Source organism: Nicotiana tomentosiformis, chromosome 1 (assembly GCF_000390325.3).
Source record: "Nicotiana tomentosiformis chromosome 1, ASM39032v3, whole genome shotgun sequence".
Lineage (NCBI taxonomy): Eukaryota > Viridiplantae > Streptophyta > Magnoliopsida > Solanales > Solanaceae > Nicotiana > Nicotiana tomentosiformis.
The window spans coordinates 77,505,924-77,531,545 of NC_090812.1; the positions used below are offsets into that span (position 1 = coordinate 77,505,924).

A 25,622-nucleotide genomic window follows, 5' to 3' on the forward strand; every position below is an offset into this window, starting at 1 on the left:
TGAAGAAACAAGAAGATGAAGTCAAGAATGTTCAGCCTGATTCTAATAATGTTAGAATCTCATTTCGAATAATGTTACTTTAATTGAAAAAACTCCTTATTTTCGAAAAAAGGGTGTGACAATAATGTATTGTATTGTATTGTACTGTATTGTTTGATGAATACCATGTTTGAATAGATTGTATCGTTTGTTGTCGTTTCATGATGTCGCGTACCAACAAAATGAAAAAAAATAAACTTGCAACATTACTAAGAAAAAGTGGATACGGAGTAGAATTATTATATAAAAAATAGGATAAAGGATAAAATATGATTATTTAATAATAAGGAAGGGCAAAAAGAGAGAAAAAAAGTAAGGAAACGATGCCACCACACCAAATCCGTCATTCAAATCCATAAAGTAGTACTTTTTATCGTTACGTAATGATGGATTTAACGATATGATGTGATATAATTTAAGTAACAATCAAAACAAACATTATATTTAAAGTAATAATACGATATGATACGATAGGTAACAACCATCCAAATAATCGGATCATTTATTAGATAATATAGGTAAATTTCTTTAATATTATTAATTGATAATCTGAAGAAAAAAAAGTAGTAATAACTAACATAGCACATAAGGTTAAATGCCATGAATAATATAAAAAAAGTTATATACCGTCCGTACATGTAACTAAAAAGAAAGCTTTTCATCGTTAATTTGACTATGGAAAAAGGCGAGTTGATTATCGCAATTAACTCCCCAAATGTATCGAGAGAGTCGAGGGATTAATTATGGCATTTGAAAATGAAAAGACATAAAGTCAAAAAGTTTCAAAGAAGCCATTGATTAAATATATACTTGCTCGGTTGCTTCGTCTTTTTTTAATTGCACTTGTCTGACATAACAATTGTAATAGTATAATTTTCCAATAATTTACCTTTTTATGTTTTGATTTGACATGCTTGTTGCGAAAATGGGTTATTTTTCCATTTTACTTGTCCATTGTTGGACTAATAATAGGGAACAGAGGAAGAGGAAGTAGAAGTTAATGCTGGTATTTAATAGTTTTTGAGAAATATGTAGAGCCACATTTGACTTATTTAATATTGTAAAATTCTCAGCACCCTTTTTTTGTTGTTGTTGAATTAAACAGATTCTACTTAGGAAAATTAAGAATATTTTCAAACATAGAGAATATATATTTTGCTGTTAGGCTTCAGCTGGTGGTGGGAATGAAATATAACAAAAAAGATGGTTTACTTTTCAAGTGAACCTAATAATAATAATAATAATAATAATAATAATAATAATAATAAGATGGTTTCTGTTGGAGGATTACCTATCTCACCAACTGTTAGATTGAAACTGTCCTTAAATTATAATTTGTGTGTAGAAGATTGGATCTGTCAAATCAGGTTATGTTCATTCCTCTCAATTCATTTATTTCCCTTCACTTCACCTAGTATCATAATGTCAGGGCTCCAGAAACCATTTTAGATTGAATTTTTTTCTTTCTTTTTTTTTAAAATGATTTCTCACTCGTTGTTTGGTACCCGCATTAGGACCAGTGGCGGAGCCACCTTATGCTAAGGGGTGACACCCCTTTGCTCGATAATTACACTATTTATCTATGTCAACTTTATTTTATATATATACTATATGTTGATTTCCCTTATTTCTTTGTGTATTTTTTTTTTTTGAATATTTTGACAACACTTAGTAAATTTTCTAGTTTCGCCACTAATTAGGACCCAATTAAATTCACATTCGCATCGGCAAATTCCAAATTGAGAGTAAAAAACTTCCTAAAAAGGCGAGTTCATACTCATCGCTCGAACTCAAAATAACGAACAAATACTTACAGCTCCGCCACCAACTTTTGACGGTATAAAGGCTGAGAAAATTGCGGTGGGTGTCACGAAGGGGAGCATCTTTCATAATTAAACCATGTGGACTATTGCCTTTTTATCTGCAATCCCTTTCACTTTTCAACTATAGATTTGTCTGCAACAAACAACTGCTAAAAAAAAAATAAGTTTAAGTTCCAGCAACTGTATTGAATTTCTACTAGACAGGTGATGCGATCACTGATGCGTGAATGCCGGGTTTGACAATTATATTAACCAAATCCTTTCAGCTAAATCTTACCAAGTTTTATCAACATATATAGTAATAATGAATTTGATCCCCTTTTGGGAAATGAGCACAGGTGTGCAGTTCTAAATCACGAGAACAAAGGTTTCCTTTTTCCTCCTAATGAGACGTGAATTATCATCTTTTGGAATAGATTTCTATAATGTACATCGAAAACTTTTACATTTACATTTTTTTTTGTGCATTATCAGTATAATAATTTAATTAATTTAAAGGAAGTTGTTTCAACCGACAAAAGGGCATGGATACACTTGAGCTTTTCCTATCACTTTTAGCTTTCTGAAGGAAAATTGTTAATTAGATTTAAAAGATATATCCATGCGTATGGATTGATTCAACTTTTTCTCTCAACGTAAGACAAATATTAGCAAGGTCTTCAACAAATTTAATTTCAAAATCAGACACGAGGCTCTACCATGTCTGTTGCAATTCAATTTTTGCTAGAGTTTTAATTTTATGTGAAAAAATTAATGAACTTACTAACATGTTAGAGGTCTAGAACCCACGTGTCGGGTGCGCGAACAAAGTCTCATATTAGTAGTTGAAAAGATTATGAACTCACATATAAAAATGATATCTTAATTAACAATGTGATGAATTTTTTGGAAAAATTGTGCGGACTTGGCAAAAAATAGACATCATGACAAAGTGATGGTGCGGGGCTCGGTTTACTTACCCTTACGAGCTTGAAAAAGCCCGCACAAGAAGAAGTCAGTTGCGAGCTTCGGTTGCCATAAACTCTAACAATGTGAGTGGCACTCAGAAAATCTTGAAAATGGACACGCGCGACGTGGAACTTAATTCGAGGGAGCGACTTGTGGATCGTAGCAGTAGGCCACGTGGAACTTAGTTTGAATGGGAGATTTTTGGGTGTGTGAACAAAGTCTCACATTGTTAATTAAAAAAATTGATACATATAAGGTATAAAAATCTCTTAATAGTACGAGGCTTTTTTGGAGAAATCGTACGAGTTTGGCCCAAAGCAAGCAATATCACACCATATTAAGAGTATCTTTGGACTGGTTTATCCCAACACCATGAACATATATTTGGTAAACCTATCTACCAAAATTGTAACATATGACTTTACACTAGAACGCTGTCTAATATTTAAGTATGAACATGAGATCTTCACATTGTTATCTCTATGTCTACTCAGTCATCTCCTTTGAGGCTTTCAGTCACTTGTTGCAAATGATGGTTTTTTTTAGATTGTGACCTTTTACTATGTTATTATTTCTTGTTTATATGATACTACAATCTATTTGATAAGTTAAACGATTTTTTATTTGATTATGATTTTAATATCATCTGAGTATTAGGTGAAAAAAAACTTTGACTTATAGTGTTTGTAATCTATTTTTCACCTTTAGTGTTTGTGATCTATAGATATCTAGATATTTTATATATACCGAAAATTTGAAGAATATGATTTGATTCTCATCGAATTCCGTCATTCTTTTCGGGCCGAAGATAAGAATCATAATAGTAATCGGAGTATGGTTCTAAAGTATCGTGCGCTACTTGACACAACTAATACTCTCTCATTCGTTTCAATTTATATGAACATATTTGATTGAGTACGAAATTTAAGAAAAAAAAGAATGACTTTAGAACTTATGGTGTAAAATGAGTCACATATATTTTGTGTGGCTATAAATCATTGCATTAAGATAGATTGTTTCAAAATAAAGAAATAAATCATTTCTTTTATACGAACTAAAGAGAAAATAAGTACACATCAATTGAAACGGAGTGAGTATTAATTTTGACAAATGTTTTGTCCTAATAAAATACTAATAGAATCGTGAAACTAAATCTAAAAGGTCCCCAATTAATTAAAGTTCTGTTTGGGAGGAGAAGACCGAACGAGGGAAATACTAATAAATTAAACAGAACAAAAATAAGATCTCAATATGTTCCCTAAAATAAACAAGATTTTATAGTTTCCTTAATCTCACAGTTTCTCTCACTCGAGCCGTTTAGTGGTCCACTACTGAAAAGTGACACGTGTCACATATCTATACGATGAAAATAACACTTTCTTCTCGTTGTAATTAAGCATCGTATTTATGCACCGATATTCCAGAGCCACGTGGTTCATATCCAGTAACTCTTTTTTTATAAAACAAAGAAAGGGTAATTTTGTCATTACAGTTAATCCTCACCGTCACACGAAAAAAAGACGTTGACGCTCCCTCCGATCCATAAAACTGCTCCCGTATCTGATTTTTTGCAGTTCCCAGAAGTGTAAATTGTGTGTGTGTGTGTGTTTTATTTTCTGTGTAATTGTTGTATCCTTGAGGATTCAACAATGGAGGTAAGATTTCGTTAATTACTATTCTATCTGAAAGTTTTATGGGTTTGCTTTTGTTGCTACACTTTTTTCTGTTTTACTCATTTAATAATTATTGACTTTATTCGACGCGTAAAGCTTCATCTTCAGTATTCTGTTAGCTTCAAGTTCACACTCTGTTTCTTATAATCAGAAAAAGGATTTTTAATTTTTCAAGCTCTTTTATGGTTGTCTTAAAATAAATCAATTTGCAGGCTTTGCTGAATATTAAACAACCTCGATCGATCTTGTTCTTTTAATATTTTCTACCGTTGAAATCTTATTAAGAACAAGGTTATAGTGTATCAGTCTGAATAAACCGATATTTTTACCGTTAGAATCTTACAGTTTTTATATGTTTTTATTGTGATAATTTAATACGTATCTCGGTTTGTTCAACGTTATATTTTATTTATTTATTTAAATCTCAGCCGAACAATTGAAGCTGAAGCAGAGAACATTGTGACCGTTAAATCGCAACAATCTCTCAGGTTGCTACTTTTCAGTTGATACGGCAGAGGAGGTGAACAGTGAACCTTTTCTTTTCAATGTGATTTCTCTTTTATATCAACATTTGTATAAATTTTTGTTGTTTAGATACTTTTATTTTAATGAAAAAAAGATACTATTTGTATTTTATTTAGGTTTTGGGGTCCACCATTGCTGAGAGTTCCAAGCTTCAGAGTTACTGTGAAAATTACTTAGAATAGCATTGTGACTTGGTCTTGAAGCATAGTTGGGTCCCAATATTGGTCCCTGTTAAGCAAAGTAATGTGGATTGAGTCATGGGCTTTTCATGGAATTTTAGGTCTTGAAAATACTTGGTATTAAGGTTTTTAAGCAAAGTGCTTAATCACAACTAACCCATGAATCAACCTACCTAATCGTGTGGTATTAATTGTTTTAAATTCTTTTTACAATTAGTTCCCTGGGGTCAATAGCTACTGTGTTATTTTAGCAATCACAACCACCATGTTTCAAACATTCTAACTGTCTTTCCTTTTTCTGTTGGCAGCAGGGTTTATGAGACAGTGAGACGTTTTGGCTTCTTTTTACCTTTCGCTCTGAGACTTCGAATCATGGGTCTATTGTTGGCTATGTGATCGGGGTCGCTACAAAGAGAAGAGGGGGAAAATTTTGGGATGGGAGCTATTGGTGGGGAAGAGTTGAAGAAGTGGGAGAAAATGCAAGGGGCTGCATTGGGCGGTGAAGAGAAGATCCTGGTATTGGTAAGGTTGAGGCCTTTAAGTGAAAAGGAAATTGTGAGGAGTGAAGTTTCAGATTGGGAGTGTATCAATGAGACCACCATTTTGTACAGGAACAGCCTCCAGGAACGGTCTGGATTGCCTACTGCTTATACCTTTGGTAAGAAGTTCCCCATTTCAGCCTTTGCATTTTGAACTGATCTTTTTAGATTTGGAAATAATTAGTGAGAGGTATGTTGAGGTTTAGATCTGGATATTTTAGCTTGCAAACTGGTCTGAGATCACATCTTTGGTTGGCCGTTCTACTCTGTTGAACCATATACATTTACTGGGATAAATTTCAGTTTTAGCTTGAATACCATTTAAAAATGATTTACTGATACTACATGTATCTTCTTGCTCTTCTCTTCTGAGATTAGATAGGGTATACAGGGGTGATTGCTCAACAAGGGAAGTGTATGAGGGAGGAACGAAGGACATTGCTCTTTCTGTTGTCAGTGGAATCAACTGTGAGTGTTCCAATCATATGCCTTCCACATTTTGTTGTAGATTCCTATCATTTGAAAGAGAACTCATTAATACGACTACCTAAACATATTATGCAGCAACTATCTTTGCGTATGGGCAAACAAGCAGTGGAAAGACATACACAATGAATGGAATTACAGAGTTTACAGTGACAGACATATATGATTATATGCAAAGGGTAATTTAATGTTTACTTTGACATCATCTGTTTGCTCCCTATAGCATCACATCATATTCTAACTTGTGGATGAGAAATTTTATCTGATCCTCTTTTGGTTTTCCTTTATTTGTTGCAAAAATGATTTTTCCTTCTCTTGTCCAGCACGAGGAAAGAGCTTTTGTTTTGAAGTTTTCTGCAATGGAGATCTACAATGAAGTTGTTCGAGACCTCCTCAGCTCAGATAGTACTCCACTAAGGCTGCTTGATGATCCTGAGGTGAGTTTCTGTTTCTTAGTTTTAACTTTTAACAGGGAACAGATGAAGTTTTCTAATGATTTCGAGTTCTGCAGAAAGGGACCATTATTGAGAAACTGACAGAAGAAACTTTAAGGGACTGGGACCATCTGAAAGAGCTCTTGTCCATCTGTGAAGGTAGTGTAAATCTCCAACTCTATGCTTTAGACTTTATCATAGTAACAATTAGCACCTATAGATGTTTTAACCAGAAGTTACAAGTTTTGCGGCCTTTCTGCAGCTCAAAGACAAATTGGGGAGACTTATCTTAATGAAAATAGCTCCAGGTCTCATCAAATTCTTAGACTGGTATTCCCTTCTTGTCTTTTTTTTTTTTGATAAATTTGGTATTACCATGTTTTCGTGTCTCTGCCTAGAATAGTAAAATATTATTCATTATCCTGGAATAAGGACATGTGTCTCCTTCTTATACTTTTTCTTGGTTCTTTCTTCAGACAATTGAAAGTTCAGCTCGTGAGTTTATAGGGAAGGACAACAAAACAACTCTTTCTGCTAGTGTGGTATGCATCAAATAGTTTACTTTACGATTTTATCTACATTCTTGACATGGACGCATGAATTGCTGATGGCGAACTTATGATTTTTGAATGCAGAATTTTGTTGATCTGGCAGGAAGTGAACGTGCATCTCAGGCGCTGTCAGTTGGGCAGAGATTGAAAGAAGGCTGTCATATTAATCGTAGTTTGTTGACTTTGGGAACTGTTATCCGCAAGCTAAGGTTGATTGCTTGGTTTTTCTAATCTGGATTTGCTGCACTCTAAACTACATGTGTGTATGATCAATAAACATGTAACTCACTTTTGCTGTCCACATTGAAAGTTGGGGATTTTTTTTTTTTTTTTTGTCTCTAAGATTAGTGAAGATTTTTATGCTATTGAATACTGTTTGCTACATGAAATGTGTATGTTCAACAGTACATGAGATGAACCTTACTTTTTCAAAAAACAGTTCATGAAATGACCTTAACTGCATTATCAGTGATGGGTTCATTTTTTCCGTCACTTTTTCACTGTTTATACATGCAAGATTTGTGCATTTAATTCATCCCTGAGTTCTCTACTACATTTACTTGTGCATGTAACGGCTTTCCTCAATTGCAGCAAGGGAAGACATGGGCATGTAAATTACAGAGATTCTAAGCTAACTCGTATCCTTCAACCTGCTTTGGGAGGCAATGCAAGGACTGCCATAATCTGCACCTTGAGCCCTGCACGAAGCCATGTAGAACAATCTAGAAATACACTTCTATTTGCCTGTTGTGCCAAAGAAGTGTCCACTAATGCACAAGTCAATGTAGTCATGTCTGACAAGGCATTGGTGAAGCATTTGCAGAAAGAGTTGGCTAGATTAGAGAGTGAATTAAAAACTCCTACAACTACTTGTGATCATGTGTCATTGCTGAGAAAGAAAGACCAGCAGATTGAAAAGGTGAGTGTTCTTTCCTACCGTTGCTCTTGTGCTTATGGTTGTGTTCTGAAAATTTCATCTAGCAGATTTTGGATTGGTCACCTCTAGCCGTTGAATTGAATCTGGCAGACCATGAGACCAGTAGTTAATCTACTTCCTATTCATACCAAGACTTTCATCTAACTGCTGATTTCACTTATTCTTCACTTCAGTAATTTTGCATGTGATCGGAATCAAAGCATCCTTGCTTTCATGCTACAGCAAAAGTCCCCACTCATGCCAAGGCTTTCATCTACCTGCTGATTTCACTTATTCTTCATTCAGTTATCTTCCATGTAATCGGAATCAAAGCAACCTTGTTTGTTGTTACAGCAAAAGTTCCTGAGTGTTTATTGAAGTGTTTTAATTGCCAAATTCCTTCAATCTTTAAAAGTGTTATTGAAGTGGAGTTCAATTAGATGTGACCACACTTTGTAGAATTTTCACATATTTTATCTGGTTAAAATCTGCAGTTAGAGAAAGAAGTGAGGGAACTAACTAAGCAGCGTGATCTTGCTCAATCGCGAGTTGAGGATCTGCTGAGGACGATTAAAAGTGATAAAACCTCCAGCCAGAAGGTTTGTATATTAAGTAACATGATTGAACTACCCATTAGAGATGTTCCTTTATCTGTTGCTTATTTTTTGCAAATTTTCAGGACGTGTCGAGTCTACCTTCTAGATCGGTGAAAGGCAACACGTACGAAGATGTAAGCTCTGTGTCTTGCTCATCAGCCATAGAGGAGTCCTACATCAGGGACAATGAAAGTGATGCTACATCCTGTGTTGTGCCTGCTGCTGATCAACATCAGAGGGGTAAAGAATCTGCAAATGTGACAGGAGAAGATTCTGACCTTTGCAAGGAAGTTCGATGTATTGAGATGGATGAATCTAGTGAAAATAGAAATTTTGAATCCATTAGCTTGTCAAACACAGTGTATGGAGAAAGAATGTCAATGCCTCCTGCTTCCAGTATCAGACATTCTGACATCCGGCAGTCATCACCAATGTTACTTGAACAAGCAAATAACACCAGTGATCGTTCTCTTCATGCAGCCTGGGAGCAGAAGATGCAAGATATCCAGAATACAATCAATTCTCTTGTCAGACCTTTCCCTGATGATTCATCTTCACCTGCCCTTTCGACAAGTATATCCGGTTCAAGAAGCCAGAAATTAACAAGAAGCAGGAGCTGTAGAGCTAATTTTATGGTGGGCTCACTTCCACCCGATTTTGAGACAGTTGAAGATAGGGAGACCACCCCGCCTAATGTGCTAGAGAAAGATTTTCCTGGAAGACCTGAAAATTTCCAGCGTAAACACTGGAAACTTCCTCTATTGATTTATGGAGCAAACAGACCTAAATTATCCAGAAACAATTCACAGTCTTCAATTGGTAGTGCTTTTGTAGATGGGAGTAATGCTCCTGGAGATGAGGATATCCCAAGTGTTGACAATTTTGTGGCAGGTTTAAAGGAGATGGCTAAGCTTGAATATGATAATCAGCTTCATGATCAGGTTTGAACTATCTTTGGTCAATTTGATGACAGATATTGCTTGCATGATCAGTTCCTGCTCTTTGATATGTGCTTGCTTTCTCTTATTGTGGGGTAACTGCTAGCCAATGCAAAAATAACTATTCAGATTGAATTATGTATGCATATAGAGAAACAAAACTTAGATTTTTGTGTAATTCTAGTTTAAGAAGTTTTGGAATTTTTTGTATAGTAGGCATTAAGTTTATAACTTTACTTACTTGATGCATATGGGATGCATTTTTCTCATGTTTATTCTCCAGGGGATGTACTTGCTTACATGACTTGGAAAAACTGTTACTTATCCCAATCTTTATCCTCATTACATGTATTAATATCTATGTTAGGCTCAAGAGGCTGGAAAGTCAAAAAGGAGTGTCAAAAGTGTAGGAGTGGACCCGATGCTGGACTCATCAGAGGCTCCTTCAGATTGGCCTCTTGAATTTGGAAGGCTACAGAAAATGATCATTGAACTATGGCAAACTTGCCATATTTCAGTGATCCATAGGACATACTTCTTTTTGCTGTTTAAAGGTGACCCAATGGATTCTATTTACATGGAGGTAGAAGTAAGAAGACTTTCCTTCCTCAAGGAAATACTTTCGAGCGGAAATTCTGCTGTGCAAGGAGGTCGGACAATCACGCTTGCGTCAAGGTATACAGTGTACACAATAGTCTTCTGTATTAATGTAACATTTGTAACTTATATGTTGGAAAAAAGATGATGCCACTGTAATGTTTTAGAACCATATAGACTGAACATGTCAATCTTGTAACTACCATCTCTGCGTCATCTGCTAATATGATTCAATTATTATTCTTGATTTTAACAGCCTTAAAGCTCTTAGACGCGAAAGAGATATGCTCAGCAGGCTCATATATAAAAGAATTCCGGGAGCTGAAAGAAATGAAATATACCAGAAATGGGGCATAAATTTGAACTCCAAGAGGAGGAGACACCAACTTGTTCATCATCTGTGGAGTGACACAGATTTGAATCGTGTGATAGAGAGTGCTGCTGTTGTTGCAAAGCTAATTGGGTTCTCTGATCAGGGGCCGGCCCTTAAGGAGATGTTTGGGCTTAGCATTACACCTCCTCGGAAGAGCAGGAGATCTTTTGGCTGGAAGAATAGTATGGCATCCCTTATCTGAGCTTGTGAAAGTTCAGCTAGGAAAAGATATAGGTGAAATTAGCATAGTCTCATTATGAATTAGTTGGATTCAATATATGTTTTCAGTTCACTGGTTAGAATTGTATGGTTTCCTTTTTAGTTTGCCTAGGATTCTATAATACTACTCTGAGATTCACTTATTATTTTTTACTTCATATTTGATTATAGATTATGTTTTTTATTTAGTCAAGCAGTTCTGCATTGGCTTGATTTTGTTATGTAGATTTTAACAATCTAAACCCTGAATTAGAAAGTGAGTAAAAAATATTGCATCTCGTGTTGGTTTTAGAAACGATTACATATAACTGTCGGTACAAAACATATATTGGTGATGGACTGATGGTAATTTACTAGTTACTACAACCGGTTAAACTACGTTGACAGTGGTAAAACATTTTACAAAGCAATTTTTATGATAAAATGCCGATGCTTAAAATCACCACTTCCAAACAAGTTGAGCTATTGGTATTGAAGTTGTATTTTGTAAGTGAAATTGTTATGTGCTGATATAAAGAAAAGTAAAAGTCCACACTACTGTACCTCAAAATCATGTACATCTTATTTTTGGACCTTTTTTTGAAAAAAAAATATACAATTTTGGCTGAAAATTTTCACTAATGTGTAATTTTTGTGAGAATTTCAAAAATATACAAAATACATATGTAAAATGCTATTTTTTTTTTTGTTAAACTGAAAATTTTATTTAACCAAGTATATCAATATGTACAATTGACTCTTTGGACTCCGGAGTCAAATTTCATTATTCATACATTTTAGAACTATTCTACATGTACTCTATTCAACCATCTAATCTTCTACTGACACTATTCGTGAAACGAACTTTATGTTTTAGTGTTATATTGAGAAACTATTTAAACAATCCAATTGTTGGCGCCACTTGCTCTGTCTCTGCCCATAAGCGTGCAACTGTAATATAATTTCTTTTATCAGCTGTATGCTTTCTCTTCATTGATTGTTGAATCTTCTTCCATTCCTCTCATACTATATATGGTAGACACTTGCAGCAAACAGAAATCCAATGATGCCTCATCGTGCTCTAGATTTATTAGTTCTTCTAGCTGTCCATTCGATTTCTTCTTCCCAGCTTCTGAGTGGTCCCCTTTCCCCTAGCCAATGTAATAGTGTGCTCCATATGAACTTCAAATAGCCACAATCAAAGAAAAGATGCTCCAATGTCTCCACTGCAGTGGTATTACATAAGACATATTCTTGCTCCACTTGAATTCCCTATTTGTGAAGTCTATCCACAGTGGACAACTTCTTATGCATTGTCATCCATAGAATGAAGTGGTGTCAAGGAACAATTCCTTTAGCTAAGACCAAGCTTTTCCATGAAACTTTCTGGAGTTGAGGTATAAAGGTTTGATATGCCTTCTTGATACTGAACTTCCCTCTTTCCTCACATGCTTTAAGATCATCTAATGGATTTCCAGATTGAGTCATCCATTTCCTTGCCTCAGATATCTTCCTAACTATCCAACTAACTTGATTTGGGGTAGGCATGCTGGCTAGGTCTCTTCCTTTTATATATATGTTATGGATCCACTGTACCCATAACATTTCCTTTTTTTTTTTTTACCCACAACCCATAATAGCTTGCATTGCAGCTTTGTTCCAGATAAAGAAGTCCAAAATGTTCAATCTCCATGCAACCTTAGGCATGCATACAGTGCTCCAAGCAATTAGTGCCCTTCTTGAGTATTCATTACTACCGGTCCACAAGAAGTTTCTGCAAACATTTGTCATCATACTCAATATCTTCTTAGGTAATAAGAACACTTGTGCCCAGTATGTCTGCATCTCAAAGAGTACACTTTTGATGAGTTGTACTTTGCCACTATATGATAAAAATTGGGTAGTCCAACATTTAACTCTTGCAATGATCTTTTCAACTAATGGAAAGCATTGATGTATATACAGTTTTCTAAAAGACAATGGAATCCCCAGGTATTTAAATGGCATCTCTCCCCTATAGAAGTGCATCTCTTGCATTATATGAGAACTAAACTCCTCTGTCACTCCTGCAACATAGAAGGAACTCTTCTCCAAATTGGCTTTTAGTCCAGATACACTAGAGAAATGATTGAATGCTTGCATCATCAGGGAAATAGACATCTGATCAGCCCTACAACACATTAATAGGTCATCAGCAAAGCAGATGTGCACTACTCCCTTGTTAGCATACCTGGGATGGTAGTTGAAATCAAGATTGTGTCTGAGTTGCTTCAGAGATCTATTTAGATACTCCATAACTAAGACAAACAGGTATGGGGACATAGAATCTCCTTGTCTTAGTCCTCTCTTAGCTTGAAATATAGGGGTTATGCCACCATTCAACAGTATGGAGTAATTAACTGTGGATACACAAGTCATGATCAGGTTTATTATCTTCTGAGGGATTCCAAATTCCAGCAAGACCCCTCTCAAAAAATCCCAATTCAAAGAATCATATGCCTTTCTGATATCCACCTTCACTATGCATCTAGGTGATACTCTCTTTTTTGCATAACCTTTCACCAGCTCATGAGCGAGAATCACATTGTCCAGGATATTTCTTCCTTTAATAAATACTGACTGGGATGGCCCCACAAATAATCAACTACAATCTTTAACTTGGCAGTTAACAGCTTTGCAATTATCTTGTAAACAGTGGTACAACATGCTATAGGTCTGAAGTCTTTGGCATAAGTAGGATTAGACACTTTGAGCACCAATGTAATTGTGGTATAGTTAACCTCTTTCAACAGTTTACCATTATCAAAGAATTGTAGTACAACATTGACAATGTCTTCTCCTACTGTTTCCAAGTGTTCTTTGAAACAGTAGGTCTTTAATAACCCTTAGGATTTCTTCCCTAGTGACTGTCCCAAGCATTTCCTGTTGCTGGCTCAATGATAGGCAAGGTCCATCTCTAGCAATGGTAGTATCAATACAAGGCATTGTTGTATTTGTATCTCCCAAGAGTTGCCTATAGTATACCAAGAACTGTTGTTGCACTATGGTTGGCTTTGAAACTAAGAATCCTTGTTCATTACATATAGAAGAGATCCTGTTTCTAGCTTGTCTTGCCTTCAGCTGGGCTTGGAAGTACTTTGTGTTAGCATCTCCATAAGCTATCCATGTAGCTCTGGATCTCTGTCTTAGTATTTTTTCTTGAACTATATTCCATTTTTCTAATTGAAGGATCAACTCATTTTCCTCAGCTGTTACCTGATTATTGAACAGATCATTGGCTAACTGGTTTTGGGCTGCCTGCAATTCCTGTTGTATATTACTGATTTTAACCTCTATGTTTGACATCTCTTTATTCATACCTCTTCTTCAATTTCCAATGCCTTGAGCTTCATCCAAAGTCTATACATATGACAACCAGTGAACTGTTGGTCCCAACAAGTTTTAACATCTTCTTTGAATGTGGCCTCACTGATCAATACATTAAGTAGCCTGGATGGCCTTTTCAGCTTCTGTCTGGGGACCACTGTTGTGATAATAATGGGAGTATGGTGTGAACATTCTTGGTTAGCTCTGGAACCATTTGTCATTACCAAATACCCAGTCAATATGGTTGTAGATCCTATCAGCAACATCCCTCTTGTTGCACCAGGAGTAAAGCCACCCCTTCCTGTTAACTTGTCCCAAACCTATATCAGTAATGCAATTCTGAAAATCTACTGTTTCATTTAAATGCACTGGCATCCTATTCACTCTATCTTTAGCAAAGAGTATGGTATTAAAGTCCTCAAGTACAATCCATGGCTCAACTATAGAGATACTGATGTGCCTTAGAGCCTCCCATGATCCTCTTCTGCCTTCTATAGTGTTGTAACCATAAACAAATGACATCTTGCACTGAAATTGAGAATTCTGATCCTACACTTGGCCATGCACTAACTGTGCAGTGCGGTCGAGAATGGTCTCCTTCACACAACTTTGTTTCCATTCTAACCAAATTCTACCATTTGGAGCTTGGGAATAATCAAAGTAGAAGCACCAATCAGTACCAAATTTCCTAATAACCTTAGTAACATTCTGTTGTCTAACTTTGGTTTCTAAGCAACCTACTAAATAAACTTTATTCTTGAGCAAAAAGTTTTTAAATTCTTTTTGCTTAAAGGGCTTGTTCAACCCCATAATGTTCCAAGAACAAAAGATCATGAGGGAGGTTTGGCAATAGGGCCATCCCTTTGCAACTTACCACTGTTACCTTTTCTTTGACCCTAAATTCTTCTACTCGCAGGTTCTCCAATCTTCATGCATAGTTTACTAAATTGATTGAGATCAATTTCATCTTCTGAATCTTTATCCATGTTTGGTATCTCCTTAAAACCTTGGAATACTACAACTTGCTTTCCTCTGAATTGGACTTTAGAGGGGGCAGTGTGAGTTTTCTCTTGGTGTATAGTTACTGGTGGAGTGTGATTTGCTAATGGCTGGTTTGCAATTGGATAAGGTTTCCCTTTTGAGGTACTTCTTGTCTTATGCTGTTATTCATGCCTTGCTTGTTTCTCCTGTTTGGTTGCTTTTCTGAATGGTATTTGCTTCTCCTACTTCTGTTTTGGACATTGCTCATTATTATGTCCAAACCGCAGACATTTATGACATAGAATAGGCTTCCACTCATACTCAATTTTTTGGTTCCAAATACTACCATTTGATGCTTCAACATTGATAACCTCCGACAATGTTTGGGTGATATCCATCCCTGTCAACAATCGAGCATATGAAATTCTTTCACCTTTAGCTGTTAAGCTATCAGTGCATATAGGCTTGCCCAGGAAACTTGCAATTCTCCCTAGATTTTCTTTAGACCAATACAAGAGTGGAAGACACGAGAGACATACCCGTATGGGTAGTACTCGAAGAGGTTCCTTTTGCATTTGGAAGTCTGGTGACCATTGTTTCAGGATCATTGGTCTGTTCCTGAAGGTATACGACCCATTTTGCAGCACACAAGCTTTATCCTCTTCAATTTCAAATTTAAATATGAAATACCCATCATCGTGCATGAATACCCTAGGCGTTGCCACAAATTGCCAGACGCCATATACAAATTGCAATATTCCCTTGAATTTTGGGGCTCCTCCAGTTACATAACCAATTAGCGCAGATTGCCACTTCTGCTTCTGTTCATCTATGTCCCGGTGGTTTAATTGCACGACCTTAACTCCATCTTTTAACACTGGTGGATAGAAGTTAAGTTTCATACCTTGATTTTGTGTCATGTTATTCTTCACCATCTCTGCCATAGTAGGTTTTGCTTGTTGAGGCTCCATCACAAAATTTAATTTGCGGGCAGGTTGCACATTACCCTCATCCCCTTTGTTAGCAGGCTAGGTAAGCTGGGTACCACCTTCTTCTCTTTGGTTTGATTCCCCTAGAATCCAGCTAGCTAGTTGAATTGGGGCTAGATTTTGTATCACCCCTAAAGCTGGAGTAATCTGCCTTACAGATCTTGCCTTTGGGGAAGCTTCCTCCACCATCTGACTTTTAGGTTTTGACTGATCTTCATGTTTCACTGAAACTTCCTCTTGTGTATCTCGTTCCTCTGTTTCCAGGTTAGGGCTTTGTGTGAGGGTTGATTGTAGGTTGGCGACTTTGGTAGTGATAGTTGGGGTATAGACTTGAGGGGGTCTCCGTTTCCGGCGAGCCATCGTAGTGGTACAAGTTAGCAATTCTGGCTTAACATGCACCTTTGGACTTTCTCTCTCGAAATACTAATTATTACGATAGAAGCAAAGTGGAAATGCTATTTACATTCGTGTTAGTTAAATGAGGTAACAAACGGTTTCGGAAATGATGTTATCTTAAACCGGATATTAAAAATACAACTTGTGAATCACATTTTAAAAATGGAGGCATATAAATCGCTTTAATAAATCTCATTCATAAATGTGACTTATAATTGCATTCTGTAAATATGAATTAGAAATTGCATTCGCTAAGTACGACTTATAAATCGCATTGGATAATTGAGACTTACAAGTACTATTGGAGAATTGCGGACTTATAATAAACGCGTTTAAAATATTAAACGATATATATTCTTTGCATTCGTTTTAAGCTTTAGCGTTCGAAACGACATCGTAAGGGAGTAGTAGCTGAGAAAGAAAGATCCAGAAAGGGGAGAACTCAGCTCAGAGAGAGATTGAGAAAGTGAAGCAGCGATGAGCGGAATAGCAAAAGCATCGTTCGTAGCTCGAAGAGCGGCGCAGAAGGAGAGAGTTCGGATCCTCTACAGGCGTGCTCTCAGAGACACTCTCAATTGGGCCGTCCATCGCCACCTCTTCTATCCTGATGTAAAATCTTATCCCCCATTTCCTAGGGTTTCTTCCATTTTTTCTTTTTTTCCACATTTCCTTCATACGATTCGGTGATTCCTTTTATTTATTTATTTATTTATTTATTTGTTTGTTTGTTTCAGGCGGACGCCCTAAGGGAGAGATTTGAGGCCAACAGAAATATGGTTTGTTTTCATTTTTTTTATTTTCCCTTTTCTGGTGACTTTTATATTTACTAGCTTGTTAGTTTAAAAAATAATCATTTTCGGTTAAGGATCATATTTTTTAGTTCGATATTGGAATTAAAGTTTATATGTTTACTGTTCTACGGAGTGACTTGTTCCTGTGAACAATTTTGATCATGTCTCTATCAAAAAATAATCACCAGCATTATTTGTTTTTGATGCACAAGTTATAATGGAGACAATGTGAGTTCATTGTTGGCGCATGCCGCTACAATGAAAGAAAAAAAATAGTTCATGATTGAAGTTTTTGTCTATGTGGATTAAGAGAAAACTTTTTGAGAATTGATGATTCTGCATTAAGGTTCATTATGGATAATGAGAAACGACTCTACCTCTCATCTACAGATGCGCTAATTTCATGGCCAAATGAATGAGGAGCTCAATTCTTTTTCTCAACAAGGGGAATTGTATTTCTGTAGTTGTTAAATTTTCTCTGTATTATGTTTGATTCTTTTTGCAATTTTATGGATAAGTTCATCTTCTTCTGTTTTGCTTTGTTAACATCCAGGAAGACGTTGAAACTATTGATAGACTTATAGCTGATGGTGAAGCATCCTATAATAAGTGGCGGCACCCTGATCCTTACATTGGTATGTGTCCTTATGAGTTTCATAACAAACAACTTTGCCTCAATCCCAAGCAAGTGGAGTCTGCTATATGAATCCTCTTTGTCTATGTTTACTTTTTGAACTTCATGCTTGTAGTAAACTGGATTCAACCCTATGAATGAAACATGTCATGGATATGATGCCGGAGACCATATTGTACGAGAAACAGGTGTTCAATTGAATTATTTTCTTAATAGTTGAAGCTGGCAAAAGTTCTGTTGGAATCATCACATCCTCACAACAGTTGGTGGTGTTAAGTTCTTGGATTTAGGGAGTATGGTTTTTTAATGAGGAAGAAACTGCGTCTATTCATCTTTCTTAAAAAAGACTCTCTCTATTCATAAAATATCTAGTGTATGCTTATACAAAAACAAAAAACAGAAAAAGATAAGAAAAGAAAAGAGAAGAAATATATGTAGAGGATTTCTCATCTTAAGTTTTTTTTTTTTTTTGGAAGTTTGAAGATACTAGCAGATAACTGATTTCCGTAATCTTGTTCTATTTACCTCTGCATGTTTCCTTGTTGGACTATGTGAATCTTTGGTCAATGAGATGTTTGTTAAATAATGAACAGTTGTAATTGATGATTCAGGACACTGTCATTGTCGCGGGTCCTTCATTTTCATTACATCGATGCGGATTGCCTCATCTGAAACTTTAAAAGTTCTTATTTATGTGAATAGATACAGAAGGCACAAGCATAAGCCAGCTTATTATCAGATTTTCAAAGACAAAAGTCTACTTAATATTTTGACACGCTGTGGATATGTGACAAGTTTTAGAAACGTGATTGATTGAGTAATCTCTTTTTTCTTTAGACTTCTAATAATAGGTTTTCTCTTTCTGTGATGAACAGTTCCATGGGCACCTGGTGGTTCCAAGTTCAACCGAAATCCAGTACCGCCAGAAGGGGTAATTTGCTTAAACATTTATTTACATCACGCTCTAGTATCAGCTTATGCTAGGTGCTTACATTATTCACATTCAACGTGTCAGTTACACTAGTTGCTTAAGTCATTTGCTTTCCTGTTTCGTCAGTTTCTGCGAATACCATCTGGAATAATATCCAAGTGTTAAATCTTTTGCCTTTGTTTACGACATTGCTTGGATGCTAGAGACACTGACAATATATCTAGTTCATTTTATTTCTTCTTTTTCTTGGCAATGCTCCGGCTCGAGTTGAATTTGTTTTTTGTCATTGTTAATTGCTGGCTAAAATTTTAACCTTATACTCGTTTTATATGGCTACAACGGTCAGTTTTGGTCAATTATTTTCAAAATTCATGCAGAGTTGCTTCATTTCAAGCACCTTTGTTCATGTTAAAATAGTTAAAACATTGAACTGTCAAAAGAGGGAACTTGTCAAAAAGATGTCACATCAACATCATAAGAATACAGTGTTATAGTTAGTTGTATTACTGCTCTTTATTTAGATGGAAATCTAGGACAGAGTAGTAAGAGAAGCAGGACAAGCATATTTTGACAAAAGATTATTTTGAACTTTTTGCTCCCTCCATAAAAGTTTGTAGCCTTACTTAAGCCAGCTTGATTGTTAAGGTAATAGTTATAATTTCTAATTATTAGCGAATCTCAGCGGAGGCAAAAAACACTAGGTGATTTCTTTCTATCTATCCAAGCCTTGGTGGTGAGTTACCTGTTGCTGGTGGGAGGTGGGAGGTGGCACGTATTCCGTGGAATTAGTCGAGGTGCGCGAAAGCTGGCGCGGACACCACGGTTATCAAGAAAAATATATTATTAGAAAAGTATCCTGGGGAGTGGGGATGCTGCATTGGCCCACATTTTTTTTGTTGATAGATATGTACATCAACCCGCACATGAACTAAAAGCACTAAGTTGTCCTATATTAACCAATCCAAATTTGTCTGCTATGACAATCGACAGGACCCTCCAATCTCTGCAGGTCATGCTTTCCCCTAGCTTCTGCTCTTCTTCGTTGCAACTCTAGCCTATTAACATTCATTTCAGTAGTTCCCTGCAGAATGGAAGGGTCAATACTTCTGTTTTTTGCTTTTTGTAACATGATGAATTTTTGCAGCACCATCTTAGTGCTGCTGATCAATGAATTGCTATTTACCTTTTCACAAAATGAAATTTTAATTTGGTGTCACATGCCACCCAGTTTTTTTAATTCTTTTACCATCAAGCAGACTTCATGAAATCCCTTTTCTAATCTCTTAACTCGTTGCATGATGCAGATTGAGATAGTGTATGACTATGGCAAGGAAGAGGCTGAACTAGTTTGATACTCTCACATGCATATGAATAACAGGTAGAATCATGTTCCGTCATGCAACACATTTGCATTATGTTTATCTCCTAGCGCCCCCCCCCCCCCCCCCACCCCCCTTTCCCAAGGAAAAAAGGGATAAAACAAGAATCCCCAACCAGGAAATAGGAAGAAAAGTGACTGATGCAATTTCTTTTAAAGTTAATTTTGGTCATCATTCGAAATTTCAACACCAAAAATAAAGATTAAAAAGGTCCAGTCATTTTTGTACATCACAGAAGAATACTTTGGACCTGACTTTTGGAAAATTTTGAGCTATTTAACTAATTTCAGCAAAGTGGCACTGTTGGAAAGATGATACACAGCATCTGTTGTAAATTGCAAGTAATTCCAATTCACGGATACTTTTGTCTGGTGCTTTTCTCGTCTTAAACATTCAGTGATTAAAATTGAATCATGTTTGATATTGGTAACGACTTGCTGAAGCTCAACCTATATGTTTTTTACTAGGATTTATATTTGTAAATTTTGCCATTTGATTGAATATTGTCATATATTGACTTGCAGATTCAGAAACTGCAGGCATGCGAGGACAGTCAGATCCAGTCTCGTCTTCTTTTCTTAGTGATTCCATCTGCTTCACTAACGTTGAACAATGAGACATTAAATATTTTTGCTGGTTTGATGTTTAGAGAAATGGGATTGGCATGGGAGGATGCTCATGTAAATTTCTCCGTTTAGTAGTTGTGAGCTGCAAACCCAGAATTTCAAAAATAAATGTCAGACTTCGAGTCGAAATTGAAAAATGCGAGGATTTATTTGGATTGCCATTGCCAGTTTCTGATAATCTTAAGAGATTCATGTCTTGACACCATTTTTCCTGGCGACAGTCGTGAGTCATCCCTAATATATTGATGTTTGAACAGTTTCTTGGTAAAATCTCGTGTACTTGCCTTATATGTGGAAGTGACACAAAAACAGGTATCTCCTTTTTTCAACTACTGTGATGAGTGGCAGCAGCGCAGATATGCTGTTCTTCTTGGTGTCGGAATTTTTGTTTGGATGCAAAGGAAAATAAAATAACTAATGAAATAAAAGATACGTAGGAGAGGAAGTAAACATCCTGCAGTAAAAAGGAACATAATTTTCCAACACAATGAATCAATGATCGCATTCCAGAGGTAAGGACTCTAATTTTCGAATTTTGGAGAAGTTAGATTGACGTCTTGTCTTATTCTTGTTTATCAATTTATCTAATAATTAAATCAACTGATGGCCTTTAACTTAGAAAAAAAATAAAAATACTACGTCATCTTCCTCTGCTTCCGATTAGCCGCACACAATCAAAGGTCTATCTATCTACTACCTAAGCGAAGTTAGCAATTCATTTTGTTTTTGATTTGGGGTTTTTGTTTTCTTTTGTTTAAGTAATACTCTCTGATCTTAAACCGTAAAGTGTTTTATGCCAATATGCCACAAAAGGTGTTTTTGATGTGTAATCGAACGGGATCATTGTCATTAGATTTATAATTCAATTCTTTCACTGGCTCGGCATTAAAAGAAATCTTCAAATGACATTTCATTAGAGATTCAAATTTATTTCGCTCAAAGTCAAATTTAACACTATATAAGAGGGTTTTTTTTTCCCGGAAAGAGATAAAAGAGGGTTTTCATTCAATATGTGATTCTTTCGAAAACACCTGATGTACCATACCACGTATACCATACTAGATAAAACACATGATTTATCCTTGGATAACAAATGAACGCAAGAAAAAATCCGACCAAAAATCATCCTTCTCGATGCACTTTCATGTTTGCCTGTGAGAGTGACCTATTAGCTCCAAATTATGAAAGATGCATGATTTGTCCTCGTCAAAAGATGTGCTACTATTGTGTTGCATGTTCCATAAGAATGATGCAAAATCATTACTCTACACAATGTATATACACAATCAGAGACAAATCCAAAATTTGAACTTGACGGATCTAACCTTAAAGGTTCTTATGATTGAACCAATTGTACATTTGAAACTATGGCGTTAGATTCATATGTATATCTAATGCTCTGTGTCTGAACAAATCCAAGGTCCACCCGCCTCTATTCACAATCTCTACCTAGCAAAACTAATTTCAGTAGAATGCAGTAATTGGCAGAATCATTGAACTTCACAATTGATTTTTCGCCATTCAGTTCTCTCTGTCATATACCAATTCAAATATCTATTAAAAGAGAGTAGAGAAGGACAAGGTGAGAAGCCATTGGGATACTCATCCTAACCTCTATGTATATACTCCAGCATGTCAATTAACGGTCACTTAAGAAGGTTCACTAATTATTTGGGTGTCCGATAGTATTAAGATAAAGATCAAGAAAATTAGACTGACAAAATAGGAGGACAAAAGTGACATATATGTCAAGCAATAATATAGCAATCCGTACCTTAATTGATCTAATGAGATGCAAAACCGCCAACAGAAAAGGACATCTCTAGCTCAGAGCTTCAACTATAAAGAATATGGGAGGCTGGATTTCACACACACTGAAACATGAAGTTCAATGTTGAAAGCTGCAGATTTTATCCAGCCAATTCACTCCAACCTCCCAAACATGCCTAATACATGAGAACGACACTTCGAATGTCCGTCTTAAATGGCCGAGTTCTACAACTATAGATGTGTATTTGAAGCCAGCAACTACTAATGGTAATATGAAGAAAAGCAAATCCAAAACCTTGTTTCTTCATTTGTTTATTTTCTATTGGAATCTGACACCAGCTAAATTGGACACGAGAACAGCACGACACTAGATCAGCCCATAAAGTCATGTAAAAAAGGAAAAGCAGAGATATACATATGTCCCAAATCTTGGGAAATGGAGATAGATGTCTATAAGTTTAAATCTTTATTGATAAGAAGGCAAAATGAGCAGTAGCCAAAACTAATCCCATTTTGGAGCTTTAGTTTTCTGGACCCAAAATTGCCTATATGCAAAGCATAACCAGTTCCAAGACAAGATAATGACGAGGATTGTGATCGGTTATTATCGCCCAACATAAAAGAAATTAAAGTATGATTCATACAGCTAACCCCAACTAATTGGTATTGAGCATAGTTGAATTTAGTTGAGTTTTGACATCAACTAACCAAATAATTCAGCTCTTATTCCCAATTCCTACAACTCCTAGTCTTACATTGCCATATGATAATACCTTTGTATGCAAATTGCAATACACCTGCTAGCTAAACAAAACAATTAAAACACAACTTCCTACACTGTCTTGAGTAGTAAATACATTCAACATTCATAATAAAGGCCATAAATCTTTTTTTTCAAAAGATTGCAAACGGGACAAAAGAGTCGATGTTTTTTCAGGGTACAGAAAATAAAATCAGATGAGTTTGAAAGGAAGAGGCCAAGGGGTAGACCTGGGAACCTCAACTTTATCCTTGATCCGTTCAATCTTCTTCTCCTTTTTGGGTCTCGAATTCCCATATGAACCTTTGAATCTTTTCCCCTTTTTCGTCCTCTTATCCCCTCGTCCGCACAGAATCGGTGACGTGGCAGATGGAGATGATGATGTTAGGGATGAATATGCGATTCGTTGCTCCGTAGCCATCGTCAGCATTCTCCTCGCTGCTGCACTGCACCACTGTGTCATCGCCATCTCCGTTTTCTTACACCCACCACCCTACTCCCTTTGCCTTAAACCCTAGAGCTCAACTGAAATAATGAAAAAAGGGGACAAAATAGAAAAAGTTTAATTAAAGTTTTTTTCTTTTGATTATCTTATTCCAAAGCCTTTTCTTTTTGTTTGATTTTGAAGAAATGGATAAAGTAATAATTGGAGTATTTATGATTTTTAAGGGTTTAACTATTTAAATTTCAATAATATTATTTAGAAAAAAAACCACTCCTGTGTTTAACTGCCAAACTAATATTTTCCAAGAGTTTTTTCTCCATCAAAATGGGAAAAATAATCTTCCTCGCTTTTGGATGGAAGAAGTATTGCTTTCACAATTGTTTAAACTATTAACTTAACTAGTCTTAGTATACGCACGCGTGTACCTTATATTCATGAATATAAAATATTAAAAAATTATATAAATATTATATTAAAACTTGTGTATGAGCTATAAAATTAAAATTAACAAAAATGTAAGTTTCTAAAAAATTGTTGATCCTATTTAGCTATCGTCAACCAAGAAAGAAATTCTCAGAACCAAACTTCAATTGTTCTATTACTTTATCAATAAGAAATACCACGGGAATTGTTTCTAACATATTAGAAAAAACAAATTTACTATTGCAAAAGGTGTTATTCAAACCGATACACTTTTCTTATTGATCTACTCTTTCTTCGTATTGGATTGAGCTTTCTTTTTATTTTCAAGCACATAACCATCCATCCGGATATTTATTTTTATAGTAGCAAGAGTTTAAGTTTGTAATGAATTTACTTATTATTAATAGATTCTAAAAAGACTATGGTAATCTATTTAGCGAAAAATATAGAGCTTATGTTAAAAAATCCCCCAATAAATTATAGTCTTAGTTACCTTCTGAAATTGGCTATTTGATAATTTATACCCTCTGGACGTTGGTGTGTTAAAGAGCATGGATCTCTACTCTCTTCTTTGGGCGCGTGTATTTTTTCTTGCTTCATCTTAATATACAACCATACTATTCCCTCAAGTATTTCTTCAAATCAAGTTTCCAAAAATAGTGTTCTTTTTTTTCTTTGAAAAATGCAATATTTCTTTTGTGTTTTTGGTAATTAAATAATATTATAATTTTAAAATATTTTAGCCCTAATGTTAGTAACATCTATAAAGAGATTTAAAGGTTGCATATATTTATAAAGCAAAAGACACAAAGTTTGAGAACCTGAAATACCATTGAATATCGAAGGAACACGAAATGATATTATCAATTTTTGAAAATATAGTTATTAGTTATTCTTTGTGGACTTTACCTTTTTGGTTAACTTGTTTATCATTATATTCAAACTTATTTCTCTCATTTGAATTGAGAATATAGTAATTTTAATTGAGTTTATCATTCGAATTAGAAAATAATATACCTTGATATTTCGATTATTCCTTAATTCAAAACAAAATTATCAAAATCGGTGCAACTTAGTTTGTTCATATACATTATTCAGTTGTTATTAGATCTTGATAAATAAGAATTTTAAATTAAATTATCGATTTTTGTTCTTTGGATATGAATTAAACTAAGAAGTTAAAGTTATTTTACGCAATTCAGATAAATAATAATTAATGTAAATTAATATATTATTCAGTTTCAAATTTCTAAATACTAAGAGTTCATGTTATAGCAAAGCTTTTAGTTAATTTTAAAAAATCTATATTGAAAAAT

At 35.3% G+C, this 25,622-nt stretch overlaps 3 protein-coding genes across 4 annotated transcripts; 2 read left to right on the forward strand and 1 right to left on the reverse strand.

Annotated features, from left to right (window-relative positions):
• The first annotated feature begins 4,309 nt into the window (after positions 1 to 4,309).
• On the forward strand, positions 4,310 to 11,024 carry LOC104109983 (kinesin-like protein KIN-7E). Of its 2 annotated transcripts, none has more exons than XM_009619396.4 (15): positions 4,310 to 4,465; positions 4,912 to 5,003; positions 5,496 to 5,845; positions 6,105 to 6,194; positions 6,291 to 6,391; positions 6,536 to 6,649; positions 6,724 to 6,805; positions 6,909 to 6,976; positions 7,123 to 7,188; positions 7,282 to 7,406; positions 7,789 to 8,116; positions 8,608 to 8,712; positions 8,793 to 9,650; positions 10,015 to 10,322; positions 10,501 to 11,024. In XM_009619396.4, the coding sequence occupies exons 3-15, from the start codon at positions 5,623 to 5,625 to the stop codon at positions 10,817 to 10,819; spliced, it is 2,787 nt and encodes a 928-aa protein (XP_009617691.1). In that variant the 5' UTR covers positions 4,310 to 4,465; positions 4,912 to 5,003; positions 5,496 to 5,622; the 3' UTR covers positions 10,820 to 11,024. The 2 variants fall into 2 exon arrangements, with proteins under 2 accessions (XP_009617691.1, XP_009617690.1); XM_009619395.4 differs by having other exon boundaries at positions 5,499 to 5,845.
• Positions 11,025 to 16,771: 5,747 nt separating this feature from the next.
• Positions 16,772 to 21,069, forward strand: LOC104109982 (NADH dehydrogenase [ubiquinone] 1 beta subcomplex subunit 9-like). The gene is made up of 6 exons (XM_009619393.4): positions 16,772 to 17,156; positions 17,282 to 17,323; positions 17,892 to 17,973; positions 18,848 to 18,903; positions 20,208 to 20,281; positions 20,807 to 21,069. The coding sequence occupies exons 1-5, from the start codon at positions 17,025 to 17,027 to the stop codon at positions 20,253 to 20,255; spliced, it is 360 nt and encodes a 119-aa protein (XP_009617688.1). The 5' UTR covers positions 16,772 to 17,024; the 3' UTR covers positions 20,256 to 20,281; positions 20,807 to 21,069.
• A 2,313-nt stretch (positions 21,070 to 23,382) lies between these two features.
• Positions 23,383 to 23,979, reverse strand: LOC104109981 (small ribosomal subunit protein bTHXm). Its single transcript, XM_009619392.4, has one exon. It carries the CDS (start codon positions 23,905 to 23,907, stop codon positions 23,632 to 23,634), a length of 276 nt encoding a protein of 91 aa, XP_009617687.1. The 5' UTR covers positions 23,908 to 23,979; the 3' UTR covers positions 23,383 to 23,631.
• Positions 23,980 to 25,622: the final 1,643 nt, after the last annotated feature.